The sequence below is a fragment of the Erpetoichthys calabaricus genome, chromosome 8 (genome assembly GCF_900747795.2).
Source record: "Erpetoichthys calabaricus chromosome 8, fErpCal1.3, whole genome shotgun sequence".
In the NCBI taxonomy this organism is placed as follows: Eukaryota; Metazoa; Chordata; class Cladistia; order Polypteriformes; family Polypteridae; genus Erpetoichthys; species Erpetoichthys calabaricus.
The window spans coordinates 159,029,130-159,046,582 of record NC_041401.2 but is presented as its reverse complement, the minus strand read 5'-3'; the positions used below and the strand labels follow the sequence as shown (position 1 = coordinate 159,046,582).

The window sequence follows — 17,453 nt, the reverse complement described above, 5'->3', positions numbered from 1 at the left end:
TATATATCTATATCTATATACAGTGGGTATGGAAAGTATTCAGACCCCCTTACCGCTTAGAATTAAGGCCAAAAAGTTCTATCTTGATCTCATCAGACCAGAGAATCTTATTTCTCACCATCTCAGAGTCCTTCAGGTGTCTTTTAGCAAACTCCATGCGGGCTGTCATGTGTCTTGCACTGAGGTATGTGTGGAGACAACCAGGCACTGCTCATCACTTGTCCAATACAGTCCCCACAGTGAAGCATGGCGGTGGCAGCATCATGCTGTGGGGGTGTTTTTCAGCTGCAGGGACAGGACGACTGGTTGCAATCGAGGGAAAGATGAATGCGGCCAAGTACAGGGATATCCTGGACAAAAACCTTCTACAGAGTGCTAAGGACCTCAGACTGGGCCGAAGGTTTACCTTCCAACAAGACAATGACCCTAAGCACACAGCTAAAATAACGACGGAGTGGCTTCACAACAACTCTGTGACTGTTCTTGAATGGCCCAGCCAGAGCCCTGACTTAAGCCCAATTGAGCATCTCTGGAGAGACCTAAAAACGGCTGTCCACCAACGTTTACCATCCAACCTGACAGAACTGGAGAGGATCTGCAAGGAGGAATGGCAGAGGATCCCCAAATCCAGGTGTGAAAAACTTGTTGCATCTTTCCCAAGAAGACTCATGGCTGTATTAGCTCAAAAGGGTGCTTCTACTAAATACTGAGCAAAGGGTCTGAATACTTAGGACCATGTGATATTTTAGTTTTTCTTTTTTAATAAATCTGCAACAATTTCAAAAATTCTTTTTTTTATCTGTCAATATGGGGTGCTGTGTGTACATTAATGAGGGAAAAAATTAATTTAAATGATTTTAGCAAATGGCTGCAATATGACAAAGAGTGAAAAATTGAAGGGGGTCTGAATACTTTCCGTACCCACTGTATATATTATATTATATACACACACACACACACACACTCACATACACATATCTAGTATATATCTCTCTTTATAGTGGACATAAGTGATCACTTGCTGCTTTAACCACTGCAGGCACCAAAAATGCTGCTTACAGCTTTTTGTGCTTACAAGCACAATGGTAGGCTACTGATAGGTTTTAGAAGCAATGTTTGGAAAAATCGGCATAAACATCTTTTATAAAAATCAAAACAGTAAACAACCTAACTGTTTATTCTTAGTTTTTTCTCTGTGTTCCTACCAGAACACCTTTCCAAATGTTAAGTATCCACATTCCTGTAAATTGTGAATGCTTACAGTAATTTTTTAATTTAATATTTTAGTGACTTATGTGACCACAATCAAAACCTCTGCGTTCTTTTCTGGCTCCTGATGTCACAGCTATTTTAAATGTGTTTTAGGGGCACAAAGGAGCATCCTCCATTTTAGAGTAAGTAGAAAGCCCCAGCAGACGTGAATGTCAAAAGCTTTTGCCAGAGAAGTCATCCATATTACTAAACGAGAATGATAAACCGGATATGGACGCAGGGACCTGCCCGTGGACGCAAAAGACATAGTGCGCATGTGCCACACAAAGCCCCCCACCCCCAGAGTGAAACGGGAGAGACTACGTACGTGCGCAGGTGCCACACAAAGCCCCCCACCCCCAAAGCACCAGAGCAAAACGGGAGAGACTACGAACCGTCAGAGAAGGAAACAAAGTACAACGTCATAAAGAGGTTAAAGAACAGGGACAAACACATGGAGAGCAGGTTACAGAACAAAGCCCCCCTCCCCAGAGTAAAACGAGAGAGACTACGAACCGTCTGACATGCCACAAGCAGGATAAAGTGAGGTCAGAAATAAAACACAGAGTAGGAAACAAAGTAAAACTTTATAAAGGGATTAAAGAACGGGGACGAACACATGGAGAGCGGGTTACAGATGATGAAAACTGGAATGCAACAGCTTCAAAAAAACCTAGGCACGAAACACATGCACACCGAGATACAGAATATAAAGGCAGAAACAACGACAATTAAACGTCCACACCACACAGCGGAGGCGGACCCGGAAGGTGCAGGTGCCTACATCGTGCGTCGGAAGGCGCGGTAAAGTACAAAAGTCAAAGGCGCCTACACAGCATGGTAAAAACCGACATAATACGGAAGGCGCAGGCGTCGCCGCCATATTGTGAGTGGCACTAATGCGTGGTGAAGGCGCAGGAGGAGACATAGTAAAACAAGAGGAGTCAACGCCCCGCCCCAGAGTGAAACGGGACACACTACGGAGTCCACAAAGGTTCATACATCAAACCCGAGATGACACGGACACGCGTCTGAAACCGCGGAAGCAAAACTGTCTCCGCTTCAAAACCAAACAGCTCAACAACTAACACAGCTTCGACACCGAGCCCGCGTGGACAGATCTAATGAACGTGGACGCCTACAACGCGCGTCTCAAACTGCGTAGGCAAAGCAGGCACGGATTCAACACGACACAGCTCAAGTGACCGAGATACAAACACGCGCCTGCCTGGATATAATTAATGAAAGCAGGCGCCTACAGCGTGTGTCTGAAATGCCGCAGACCAGGCAGGCACTGCTCCAAAAAGAAAGAGCTCGACTAAATGAGATACGAAGTGAAACGGGAAACACTACAGAGTCCGCAGTGCTCCACAATGCACCGCATAATAGTTCGGAAAGAGCTTCGTAGTAACAGTGGGGAGACCCAGAGTGACACGGGCTAACGCTCCGTATTAAACATACGTCATCCTCACACGTCCAAACTATACAGCATAGGTGAATCACATTACAGTGATGCATTATTAACAGTACGATAAACATCACATTATCGCAAACAAATGAAAATTAGTACTCGAAAAAGGGAAAATATATTCACCACGGACCAGGTGTCACTGAAACAAAAGCAGAATAAAGCGAGATCAGAAATGAAAGACAGAGTAGAAAGCAAAGTAAAACGTCATAAACAGGTTAAACGAGGGGGCCAAACACATGGACAGCAGGTTACAGATAATGAAGACCGGAATTCAAAAGCTTCAAAAACATAAGCTCAACTGACCGAGATACAAACTGAAACGGGAAACACTACGGGGTCCGCAGTAGTCCACAATGCAACGCATAATAGTACAGACGGAGCTCCGTATTAACAGTGGGGGGCCCCAGAGTGACACGGGTGAACGCTCCGTATTAAACGTGCGTCATCCTCACACGTGGCTGCCCAGCGGGCACGCGTTCAAAATGGGGGTAGGCGAGCGAAGCGAGCAGGGGGCAGAGCCCCATTGTTTATGACTATTCTAAAACTATGCATGGGGTTGAAGTAGGCATCTGTGTCAGCATCCACTTCAAATGGCACTAAAAACAATATCAATGAGAAATAAATTACCTTACAAAAGAAGGTTTTGCTATTGTACTGGGGGAGGATGGAGGATATTTGGCTTAGTGATATAACAAAAGCATATTAAACAAGCAGTTTTGTTTGACAATTTTGGTTTAGTGGCCTGCACTCACACTGTGCTTAATATTCTGGGCAGGGGCACGCTTTCATCATGACCATGCGACTTCGGGTAACGCCAAAACAAGATCCGAACACGGAGTAACAACATGCATGTCAAAATGATTTTACTTATTTTGTGGTTATTTTGGAATAGTGTAGGGCACTACCCTCTACCTCTACTCTCTACCCTTCTACAGATTTATTGAGTGTGTGGCGCAGCATTTTGCTGTTAATCATGATGCACATACAAGACTTTTACGGAGACAAATGATGTTAAGGGAGGAATTTGCAGATTTTCTTACTTGAGAATAAAAGCCTGTTTTAAACTCAAATGGTAATGAATGAAATGAGAATTGCACTATCTGACTTGTCGCATCATTGACGTCATGTCTGTTTTCTGTGCTTAGGCAGCAGACCAGGTACGGTTGGCCGAGCACAAAGTGATCACACTAGTCAAACAAACTAAACTTTGCAGGGTTAAATGCGGACAAACATACTCAGGCACAGAATATATTGCCAGTGTGAGAACACCCTAAAAAATTTTACTTTTACTCAAGTATTATTTGAAACAAAAAATGTGCTTAACTCAGTTACATTTTTGTTACAGCTATTACTGTTACACTTAAAAATTTTCAGTTTTTTTTGTTTTATCTTGGCTGGCTGTCACCACAAAGAACAAGCATCAACTCCTTGTCATTAGCTGGATTATTCTGTGGATTTCATTGGTCATTTTTAACTATCAGTCAGTTTTCTTTCAAGAACCACCAGCAAAGCTTGAACACTTTTTGATAACTTGTTCTGTAGAATGCATCAACCACAAATCACAACGTTAACCCAACCTCAATAAAAAGGAACTAAACACCTTGATTAACCACCATGGCTTCAAATTCAGTGAATATTCAGATAGGAGAGTGAAGCATAACCTTTGTACACTAGGAATTTGAGGAGTCGGCATATAAAAACTACACCACAGTCGTATGATAGTATGTAGCTATAAATATCGGAGACTTTTCTTCTGATGAGTTAAGCCCTGAAATATCACTAATTAAAAAAAGTCTGTTTCTTAAATCCCACATTAATAATAATTATTATAGCCATAACAATTAAAAAGTAACACCTAGTCATCAAATCAGCACAGACTGAACAAAGATCCCCAATTTTCTTATTTTGCGGATAGGGCACAGTAGCTAACTACTGTTTTATTAACATTTATGAACTTATCAAATAAATAAAAATAATTTATTTAGCAATGACAGTATCATTGCTGTTCCAGGTTAAACAGATCCAAACCATGGAATCAAAAGGTATAAACCGAGCCAATATTACACATATACAGTGTATCCGGAAAGTATTCACAGCGCATCACTTCTTCCACATTTTGTTATGTTACAGCCTTATTCCAAAATGCATTAAATTCATTTTTTTCCTCAGAATTCTACACACAACACCCCATAATGACAACATGAGAAAAGTTTACTTGAGGTTTTTGCAAATTTATTAAAAATAAAAAAATTGAGAAAGCACATGTACATAAGTATTCACAGCCTTTGCCGTGAAGCTCAAAATTGAGCTCAGGTGCATCCTGTTTCCCCTGTTCATCCTTGAGATGTTTCTGCAGCTTAATTGGAGTCCACCTGTGGTAAATTCAGTTGATTGGACATGATTTGGAAAGGCACACACCTGTCTATATAAGGTCCCACAGTTGACAGTTCATGTTAGAGCACAAACCAAGCATGAAGTCAAAGGAATTGTCTGTAGACCTCCGAGACAGGATTGTCTCGAGGCACATATCTGGGGAAGGTTACAGAAAAATTTCTGATGCTTTGAAGGTCCCAAAGAGCACAATTGCCTCCATCATCTGTAAGTGGAAGTAGTTCGAAACCAACAGGACTCTTCCTAGAGCTGGCTGGCCATCTAAACTGAGCGATCAGGGGAGAAGGGCCTTAGTCAGGGAGGTGACCAAGAACCCGATGGTCACTCTGTCAGAGCTCCAAAGGTCCTCTGTGGAGAGAGGAGAACCTTCCAGAAGGACAACCATCTCTGCAGCAAGCCACCAATCAGGCCTGAATGGTAGAGTGGCCAGATGGAAGCCACTCCTTAGTAAAAGGCACATGGCAGCCCGCCTGGAGTTTGCCAAAAGGTACCTGAAGGACTTTCAGACCATGAGAAAGAAAATTCTCTGGTCTGATGAGACAAAGATTGAGCTCTTTGGTGTGAATGCCAGGGGTCACGTTTGGAGGAAACCTGGCACCATCCCTACAGTGAAGCATGGTGGTGGCAGCATCATGCTGTGGGGATGTTTTTCAGCGGCAGGAACTGGGAGACTAGTCAGGATAAAGGGAAAGATGACTGCAGCAATGTACAGAGACATCCTGGATGAAAACCTGCTCCAGAGCGCTCTTGACCTCAGACTGGGGCGTCGGTTCATCTTTCAGCAGGACAACGACCCTAAACACACAGCCAAGATATCAAAGGAGTGGCTTCAGGACAACTCTGTGAATGTCCTTGAGTGGCCCAGCCAGAGCCCAGACTTCAATCCGATTGAACATCTCTGGAGAGATCGTAAAATGGCTGTGCACTGACGCTTCCCATCCAACCTGATGGAGCTTGAGAGGTGCTGCAAAGAGGAATGGGCGAAACTGGCCAAGGATAGGTGTGCCAAGCTTGTGGCATCATATTCAAAAAGACTTGAGGCTGTAATTGCTGTCAAAGGTGCATCGACAAAGTATTGAGCAAAGGCTGTGAATACTTATGTACATGTGATTTCTCAGTTTTTTTATTTTTAATAAATTTGCAAAATCCTCAAGTAAACTTTTTTCACGTTGTCATTATGGGGTGTTGTGTGCAGAATTCTGAGGAAAAAAATGAATTTAATCCATTTTGGAATAAGGCTGTAACATAACAAAATGTGGAAAAAGTGATGCGCTGTGAATACTTTCCGGATGCACTGTACATTTAGCTTTAATCAGGTTATTTTATATAGATGTTTCAAAGTTAACTGTGTGGTAGCACAAAACTACAGTTTCTATTACACAGCACCATGACCTGAGGTTTGATTGCTACCTGCTCTGGTTCTGCCTAGTTTGCATGATCTCCCCAAGTGTAAATGGACTGAATGGCAAGACTGATGCTGTGTTCACGTGCTATTAGAGTATGTGAAGCTCTGAGTTATGATGTTTTACCTTCCCATTTCAATGTGTTCATATGAATTTCTGGTCTGACTATTCGGAGAATCATGAGATCGCTGTTGATTTATTAGTCTGTAAAAAAACAATTCAAGATAAACTACTTTTTGTGAAAATTAAGACCAAACTAAACATATTAAATGTTTATTACTTCACTCAAAATACAATTTAACCAATTCAAATCTAGCATTTCTGGCAAATTAAGGTGAAAGGCGATCGTAACATCACAACTGTGAGAATTTAGGTTACACTGTTTACACCAACTGTCCAACTAGAATGTTCACATAGAATTTCCAACTTGCAGACTTGGTCTTACTGCCTGTCTGATAGCATATAAACACACCATGACTGTATAGAAATGCAGAAGAATTACCTGTTTCACAAATGGAAGTGGGAAGTGTGTTATTAAGCATTATAAATTAGCAAAATGTTTTTATTACTACATGTGCTGTGGAGTAAATTACATCTGATGAGTTTAATGTGATGGGTGCTAAAAATTTCATAAAAACATAATTCTTGTACATGGCTATCAGTATACAAACATATGCTATGCTATTTGAAAGATAAGGATAAATTTGTCTGTTTTGAACATGTGAATAAAACTCTTGTAATTTGTAAGATTTCATAAACTGATAAAGTACTAATCAACTGACTACTCAACTATAAAAATGGCAAAATGTTAGACATTCTAACAAATATGCTGTTTAAGAGGAGTTAATTATTGTTAAGCGACGAGTGCATCATTCACACTTACATGATACTCCTAATAACCCAAGAGACACATACAATGAAGATGTAGGATGAAGAAATTAGAGTATTGCATCAAAGTGTAGTGCAAGTAAATTTTTAAAAACTTGCCTCTTCCTTTGTTAGGTGCTGTTCACGCATGACATCCATATAGGTTCTGGCTTGAAGTTTAGGATCTGGAGTTTTCCCTCCTGTGGAAAAGAGCACGAACAAAACAGGGGAATCTCAGTACTGCCACAAAGACCAAATCACATCACATCTTAAGACTTTTAAAGCAGCACTTGGCAGGATGTAAAATATTAGTACATTAAATTAACTAATATTTACATTTACTTAAAAACTCATGACTTAAAACTAACAATAATTGTCTTTGTTAAAAAAAAATCTGGTCTCATAAAAATAAAAATTTAAATACACAAGTACAATTCAAATGTTCATGTATTAGAGTAGTTAAACAGAGGTAAAAGCCATCATCTGCGCTGGAGTCCTAGGCAGAGCTCTCCGGAATACGTACACTTTTTGAGCCTGGTGTCCTTCATCAGTGTCTGACTTCAACCGGCAGAAAAGCAGCCTAGAAAATTATCTCTTTACCATTAGTAACACTTTAGAAAGGGTTTGAACTCAAAAACACAGCATACCTTCTATCACGTTACTAAAGAAAATGCGTTCAGTGTCTTATCCATAAACAGGTAAACACTTCAAATATTCCTGGGAGGTTTCTTTAAAGTAGTTTTGAGCTATATAGTTAAGTGAAGTGTAATGAAAAATACATTTCTGTATAAAGAAATAAGTTAAAGCATTAAAAATTGATTTAGAGAATTAAAATGTTTCTGGGTATGAAGTGGAAATATTTTTAGCAGATGATTTAATATTTAAACATAAAAGTTCAATTAAGTTAAATTAAGCATACTCAAAAGTTATTTTAATCCAATAAATACTAAAATATAAGAAAACATTTATTTAAAAAAACACCATCTGAGTTAATTATAACTAAGTGTTAAGTGTCTATTGGAAAATACATAAATATTTCAGATGGTTCAAAAGTCAGATCTGCTTGATGACTATGTGTGTTGGTACTTCTAAACAAGCCATTATTAAATGGCTTTTCCTACAGAAAATGATGGGCTACAAAGATAGATGTGTAGCTGCTGCATGTACATTAAGTTGTCAACAATCCATCCCACAACCCCCACCCCCCAACACACACCATTGTAAACCATGCCACTAAAGCTGTGGCCCCTTAACAATTGGGAAAGCACTTCCTTTGGAAGAAAGTTTTTGTGTTCACCATAACCTACACAGGATGTGTTGAGCTGCACCCTTAAGAATGCAGACAGGACTGGCATAGCAGTACTGCTGTAGGAGAGAAATTAAGGACAGTTAGTATGGGCCTGTGGAATTGTGGTACACAATTGCTTGTATTACAGTTCTTGTTTGTATTACAGAATTGAGTTTCCTATAATTATTACCCAGTCAGCTTCATGCAGGTTTTATAGATCTTACTCTGAGCTCAAGAATATGGCTGCATACAACTGCAACTTCTTTCATTGTTCAACCTTTAGAATGACAGAATTGTGTCAGGCAATGTTTTACAGTCCTTGAACCCACTTAAAACATTTTGCAGGTGCCGATTTCTTTTTAATGCAACTAGAATGTTAAAAAGTCATCAACAGAACACAGGAATGTTTCTTTCAACTATATGACCTACTAGCGTAAGTTATTACAGATATAACAAAATATATCTGTCAAAAGAAGGTAAAAAGGTGGAAAGTAAAAACAAATCTCAATCGTTTTTCATTAAGAAAACACAGCATGAACTAACTTGCCTCTCACTGACATTTAAATGAGAGAGACAAATTTGTACATATTCTGTAACAGTCTAAAGGCTGAACTTCACCTTTCTGAGGGAAATTAACAATCTATGGAAAAGTAGCATTGCAAACTGCTCTTTACAACTGTATTTACAAGACAAGCTCAGGGAAACAAATTCTGCAACATAATGTTCCAACATAGTCTAGAACACCACTACATCAAAAATGTTCTGTAGTAGGAAATTGTTTCCAAATTTGAAAATCAGTGGTAAACAGGGAAAAATGTACTTTTAATTCCCACATTTTTAAACAACATTTAGTACCTGATGAATACTTGATTGATTGCACAAATAACAGAAGCCAATATAAATTAAAAGATTCAACTGCTATATCAGTAAGTAATACAGCAGTATGCATAGTTTCTCAGCATTTTTTACAGCTAGAGATGAAAATCACCTTCATCTCCAAACATATGACTGATCTTCCAGCCTATTTATGTAAGGTTTGCATGCAATCTATTTCAAATGTTTGATATAAGCTGATTTCAGCTAAGAACACAAAATTTTAGTAATGGCCCGAGTCGCAAACTATATGGGTTTTCCTTAATGGCATGTATAACTAGACACTTGACACCATACATGGCTTTAAAGCCACCATGTACAAAAGGTTGCCCTGTGTATAAATGACAGGCAAATCAACCTTACTAAATAAACATACATCAAGCTGACAGCACATATCCATAGGGAAAACATTAATATAAGACAAGTATATTTTTCCCTGTAACAAGCTTTAAAACCTACGGCAGAATAAATGGTTAACACTTAACATACTCAGCACCTACAAATTTAGAATCGCAGTTTCACGAAATAAAAGTGGGGAAAACTGTCTATTACCACTGTGAACTGCATCTATACCTTTCCAAGAGCTTAGACCTGACTGAAAAAGAGAATGAATTCAAGTTTCCCAAAAACTAAGTTTATACATTTACAATGGCAAAGATATCAGTTTATTTTAAAAACACATGCATCTGCCCAATTATCATCTTGACTTTCAACTAAATGAACTACCTTTAATACAAGACGTGCAAATCTCACTGGATACAGTCAATGAACTAAGTAAAGTGTTCATAGTGACAAAGACAGATCACTGATGGTTTGACCAATGCTATAAACAGAAAAGTATGGAGACTTTTGCTAGAGATCATATTTACCATCTGCAAATGGATCGAGGCGTTCAGGTGAAATGATCATCTGCCGTCGACGGGCTTTGTACTCATCTTCACGCTCAGCAATCTTCTGTGGACGGTGCTCTGCAAAGGGATCATACTGTGGACAAGAGAAAAGAGTAGCACATTTAACAATAGCAGATTAAAAATTTACCTGAAAAGATACGTTTGTCAAAACTGAGTACTAAGAATCAGTCTTATAATGAAAACAAAGAAGCCATAACAACTTTGAAAGTCACAATGTAGTAGGACAAAATATCAACAAAGTATTGCAAATAACTCTGTACCACACTGTGTGCTATCTTATAGTAATAATCTGGCATAAGATTCCACACTTATCAATTTGGCAACTGTAAATTTATGCAGTAGATCATCCAACTTTTGAAACAATTTCAATAGTTACTCCTTAATACCATGAATATGATAATCAAAGATAAGTCAGCTTTCTACACTAACTGAATCTTAAAAGTATGCATCAACAGAACACAAGAAAAACATCAATTTTTTTTAAACAGACATATTTAAAAGTCAGTATGAAAGGTGGAGGTTATCATTTCAATTCATAATTACAGATTTTCAGGACTATTAAACCAATAGTCATGTATATTTACTTGGATGAATCTCAAAAATAGTACCAGAGAGATTAAATATACAACACACCAATTCTAGCACAAGCCTATCATCTTGCAAGACTCAACCTATACTGTACAGAATGGAAAAAACTTATTACTTGTTCTGATGACTGAGGGATATCATTAAGTAATGCCACAGGAGCATGGTAGCCCGGTTTCTTCTGCCCCAGTAAACTAGTAGAGGAGTCTTCATCGTCATCCTATTGAGAAGAAAATGAAAAGAATTTATAAAAATCACACACACACATACATCAGGGAAATATAAAAATGACCAAATATTCTGATAAATTATCCATTACAGTACCATTGCAATCAATCCATTTGTAAACACAAATTTATAAAAATAAAGTCAGAAAGATCATTTAAAAGATAACTGATGTCTGCAAACTGGCCCTAAAGACGTTTGTTTCCAGAGATGAATTGTATAACAGAAGAGCTTAAATCACTGTTCATAAAAGCGAAAATTAAAATGTCTACTTATCAGTCTCATATTTAATATGCATGATCTCTGATCTCTCCTAAATATGCCTCCATTCGGCCGTGTTTATATTTCCACTTTTGTTAAAGGTAGCTTGCAAACCAAAAATCAATATAATAATTAAAAACAACCCCATTATTTAGTGGAATCAGTTCATTTGTACCATTTATTCATTAATAAGCTGACAAACCTGTTTATAGAAATGGCCGTGCTTCATGTATGGAAATTTTTTTTTTTTTTAATTATATCATTCTCTCACTGAGTGACTATGAATTCAAACTGGGAAATTACAACAGTACAGGAGCACAACAGTACTTTTTATAGCATTACAACTTTAGTATTTCTGCAAAAGCTAGAGAGCATAAATTAGCAAGAAATACTCTCTGGTAAGTTTAGATCATTTATTTAAAAAAAAAAAAAGTTAATTTAGGAGTTGCCCAATTAAACTTCACTGATGGATCCCTGCAATCAACTGCCATCCCATCCAGGACAAGTATCTGCTTTGTGCCCAGCATAGACTTTTCCTCCACCATATCAGATGGATGAATGGATGGATGATTACCTTTTTTTATTAATTATATCTGTAATTGTGTATTGAGCTATAAATTTATAAACTGAAAATGTACTATGTTAAAAAAATGAACACAGACCAAATATTTAACATACTGCGAAAAATTAAGCGGTTTGAAAATTACATTAAAATGTTTCTCGGAGTAATCTTACATGAAAAAGGGGCCTGAGTTGCCTCGAAAACCAGCATATTGTAATCTTTTTAGTTAGCCAATAAAAGGTGTCATTTTGCTTGACTTCTAACTACATTCATAATGGCTAACCTGATACAAAACCCTAGTACCAAAAACATCATAAAAAAGAACAAGTACTGCATTAAAATGTGCAGAAATTTAACACTAATTGAATATCCCAGGTAGATATGAAACATGCAACGGATGTCAACTGATATTTTTCAATCAAAAATTATATTAAAAATATGGACTATCTTACTGCCTGCACAAGATCTCATGCTTATATAAATATTCTGGTTAAGTACAGTGGCAGTACCGTTGCTGATACTAAATTAAAATTTTATATGCCGTTTTCAATAATGAAATTGTCAAATGTTTATAAACTCTTCACCCAGATTAACAATCTTTAACTACACACTGTATTAAAAAAAAACCAAAAAAACTTGTGTTTAAACTCACATCCTCTTGTTCATTTGCAGCAATTGAGGTCACATAGCCAGCAAATCGACTGTCACTACCCCCATAGATTTCTTGGTCATAGTAGCCTGTAGAGTCCAGACCAACTCCGCCATCTCCACCTTCTTGGAGAGCTGCTTTTTTACCCTGGATTTCAAGGATCTGAGCTTCAATGTCTAGGGGGAAAAAAGGCATAGGGTAGACTGAAACGACTTATCAAACACAGATAAGCATAAATGCTTCTATAAGACAACCTTTGTCGACTATGATAAGAATACAAATAATCAGTGCTAGGACTAGGCACAGAAAATATTGTGGCCTACAAAGTCAAAAATATAGTTAATTCACTATTTACAGTAAAAACAATACAATAAAATAGCCTACAGATTTTAACTCTAAGGCATAACATGACTTGTTTAACAGCATAATCATATTACTAGGAGCCCAAACATATACATTTTGTGGTCATCATTATTATTGACCCTGCTGTTACATGATCAAATTCACAGATCTAAACTCATTTGTTTTCTTCAAAAAGGTTCATAACTTGGTTGCAAAAGAGACAGGACGGAGCACTCCGTTACCTTCGGTAACAAACAATCACAAAGAAACCCCATCTCTAAAACCGTTTACGATTGCATCCTTGGACTTTGAAGAGGGCCAATCCCCCATAAACCAGTATGGATACAGATCAAATACTCAGACATGATTAAAGTGCACATTGCAGACTTTAAGGGTATTTGTACACATTTCAATCACACCATGTGGAATTTATAACACCTTTTAGTTATGGTTCAGCTATTTCAGGATACTAATCCATATTACTAACCGAGAATGCTAAACCGGATGGACGCAGGGACATCCGGCCATGGGCCGTAGCCGCAAAAAGACGTACTGCGCAGGCGCACCAAGAAATGAGGCGCCGCGAGAGGCGGACAAGACCACAGAAAAAAGGAGTGAGCACAGAAAAAAGGAGTCAAACGCAGGCGATGCACACAGCGCTGCACGAGCAAAACACCCTCCAACCCCCACACAAGCAACGGACGGGACACACACAAAGAGGACGATTCAACAAGCCCCTGGCACACAAAAAAAAAGAGCCAATCCCAGCCAACACAGGGCACAAGGCAGGAACCAATCCCGGGCAGGGTGCCAGCCCACCGCAGGACACACACTAACACACCCACACACCAAGTACACACTAGGGCCAATTTAGAATCGCCAATCCACCTAACCTGCATGTCTTTGGACTGTGGGAGGAAACCGGAGCGCCCGGAGGAAACCCACGCAGACACGGGGAGAACATGCAAACTCCACGCAGAGAGGACCCGGGAAGCGAACCCAGGTCCCCAGGTCTCCTAACTGCGAGGCAGCAGCGCTACCCACTGCGCCACCGTGCCGCCCATGTCTGTGATTCAGCTCCTGCTTTATGGTAATTTAGTTGAAGTGCCCCTTTATGTGACGTATTCTGGTAATTAATGCAACTCCCAACTTTTTTTTTTTTGCAGTGAACTTCCTGTAAAGTAAACAAAGCAAGTCAAGGCTTCTTTTACAAGAGAGGAGGAGATGACTGTAATGTTAACCTTTACATTGAAGAAAGTGGAGTAAAACTGAGAAATAAAAAAGAATCATAGAAGTCATCTTACAAGCAGCAAGAAAAGCTACTTAAATGCATTCAGACCTTTGTCATGCTTGGGTCACACAGTTGCACAGATTTATTCAGGGTTTTCAAGAAACAGAAACTTTATTCGTAAACAGCATAATAAAGCATAAAGAATAAAGCAGAGGATGCCTGGGGAAGATAGACAAGGCAGTGAGACCAAAGGACAGCTGCAGTACAGGCCTTTAAATGTTTGAAGCCCTGTGCGAGATGCAGTTCACGTGGCATGGCAGCAGCAGCAAGCCTGCAGCTGATCTAGGAAAGAGGAGATAAAAAATTGTGTATGTTTCCCACTGAATCACTGTTTAAGAGGGGGGTTTCAGAGGAGCGGCCACGTTCCCTTGGAGCTGCATTCAGCATCTTCACACCTTCTAATTACGTCTTTTCAATTAAAATGGACAATATTTGAGTCTGGATAGCGAGCTTCTTTTATATGCAGCAGCTTACGTTTTCAATTGGGGAAAAAAAGACAAATTTGAAACTGCTTCTTAGTAAACAACTAGTAAGCCCGCGATTCGCCAGCGAATCGGAAATCCAAGAATGGCAACTTTCTGTTGCCGTCCGATATCTGGATGGATGACATATCATGGAGGGTGGGTGCGTCTGGGGAAATATTTAATTACATACGCATATCTGTAGTAAAGCGGTCTCGTTTTGTGGAGACGTGATTCCGTTGCCTTTGCTGACACCGACTGCTGGCAGAGTGGAGCACAGCAAGTTCAGCCCTGCACCCTGCGTCCATATCCGGTTTACGCCGTGTAGTTTGGACGTCTGGGGATTCCGTACTGTAATAGTGTAATGTGATTCACATATGAGCTGAATCCTCTTGTTTTTGTTTTCTCTGTGGACGCCGCTGCGTTTGACTCTGGGGCGGTCGCCAAACTGAATGACCATTATGATCTACATTACTGGCACAGTGGATTAGAGCAAGTCTAGTTTACAGGTGGCGGGCTCGTTGCAGTGCGCGTGACATCCGGTTTACAACCTTCTCGTTTCTGTGTTTTCTGTGCAGTGCGGCAGTGCGCCTCGATGCGCCCATATCCGGTTTACAACCTTCAGTTAGTAAGATGGATAGGCGTGTTTCAGATAGGTATATTATAGAAAAAACTAAACATGATAGCTTGTAATTACGAGAATCATTTTATGTTTTTACACCATATGTATTATGGATAAATGTATTTGTACATAGTTTATTAGTATGCATTTTAAGAAAATTTTACTTATATTTTAGTATTTTTATGGTCACTGGACAGTAAGCCAACAGAATTTCATTTGGTTAAAAAATGAACAATTAACACCTGTCGTCTATAGTTTAATAATAAAAGTACACTTTAATATAGTAAAGACTTCTATGAGTCTGGTTATGCAGGAACTTAGTTAAAAAAGTTTTTTAAAGGATTAATGGGGAAAAAAAGTTTCTGAAGCTCTTTTGATGGGATCTACCTCGGTCAATTCCGTAAAGCCTGAGTCTTGTTATGCAGGAGTTTAGTTTAAAAAGTTTTGAAAGGACTAAAGGGGAAAAAAAAAAGCTTCTGAAGTTCTTTTGACGTGATCTACCTCTGTCAATTCCATAAAGCCTGCTTCACAAACTGTCTTTTCTGGGAGCCTTGTTTGCACCCTGTCCACTTTAATACTTCCCATCCATTAATGCTACTCCTTTAGTTTCACAATCACATCACCAAAGCCAAACTGACCAATCACAACACAGTCAAAACTTGACAAATCAGACTGTTCTGAGGGACTGGACACACACATAGACCTTAGTGTTTTATTATGTAGTGGATTTTGAAATTTGTAATTAACCCCCTTTTGAGTAGCACTTATATTTAGCTGGGACCATCACAGCGGTAGTTAGCAGGCTATTTTTGGGTGTGAAATGCAAATGATGTAGACCAGAGTTTGGAGAAATTTTATTTGTCAATTTTGAAGAGGGGGGCAGACAATCAAATAGGAAAAAAGAACAGCAGACCACTTCTCAATGGAATGTTTGGCATATGTGTAATTATGGGCATGTGTAAGGTCCTCCTCCAGGACCTGCGACATCAACCTGGACAGATGCTTTAACATTTAGTATGTGATATGTATCATCTACAATAATGTATTAATTGTTTTAATGACAGCACACAATCTATGTTGTTAGACTTAATTGCAAAATGTGGATCATCATCACTCGCATGGAGGTGGTTTGGCTTTGAAAAGATTGATGTTGCTCAAAAGATGGAAATCCGCAAACTATATCAGAAATCGGTTACCGTTAAACACAGCTTGACAATTAACTTCTCTAACCATCTGCGAACTAACCACTGCACAGAATATGAAGAGTACAAAAAGCTTCAGGAGTCAGCTGTCCATGACCAGTCTAAATCACTCAAGGTACAAGCAGAAACACATACACACTGTAAAAGGCAATTTAAGAAAAATTTATCTAGTACGGAGCCCCAAAGGAGTCAGGTTTATAATATAAAAAAAAAAGTTTGAACTATGAATTATTAATCTGTTCAAACAAATTATGTAATTTGCTTGATAGGATTATTTTTATTTCCGTAAGAAAAATATGCCTATTGTATGCATTTTATTTCACAAGCTGTCTTGGCATGGGGTCCTCAATTCTAAAGCACATTTTTTCTTTCATTATTTAGAACACTTGCAGATAACCACCTCCTCGCCAGCTCCATCCTACCCCTATAGCTGCATAAGTTGGAGCAGGTGATGTCACAAAGGAAAAAAGTCTTTTGGTGAATACTTATATTAAAAAAAAAAAAAAAATTCAGAGGAGGTGAGTCCCTGCATATTGCCATTGAAAAACACATCAAAAGCTACTTGATTGTGTGATGTAAATTCATTTGACTGCTGGAAAACACAAGAAGCACATTTCCCCAAATTGGGGAAACTTGCAAAAACAAAAAAATACCTGTGCATCCCTGCCTCAAGCAAATCTTATGAGAGGACTTACAGCACCGGAGGAAATGATGTAACATGTAACTGTGCTGATCTGAAGCCAGATGCCATGAAGAGACTGGTCTTTCTTGACACACAACTTGAAGTTTCCTCTGTGG

The 17,453-nt window shown here is 38.9% G+C and overlaps 1 protein-coding gene across 3 annotated transcripts in view; it reads right to left on the bottom strand.

Moving 5' to 3' along the window:
- Positions 1-17,453, bottom strand: part of sf3b1 (splicing factor 3b, subunit 1) — an 84,372-nt gene that overhangs the window by 54,172 nt on the left and 12,747 nt on the right. The window contains exons 2-5 of one of the 3 annotated variants that reach the window (XM_051931048.1): positions 12,741-12,913; positions 11,159-11,260; positions 10,414-10,528; positions 7,500-7,583 (exon numbers count right to left, since the gene is read on the bottom strand). In XM_051931048.1, coding sequence (XP_051787008.1) covers positions 7,500-7,583; positions 10,414-10,528; positions 11,159-11,260; positions 12,741-12,913 — 474 coding nt within the window. The other 2 variants (XM_051931050.1, XM_051931049.1) reach the window with 2 other exon arrangements.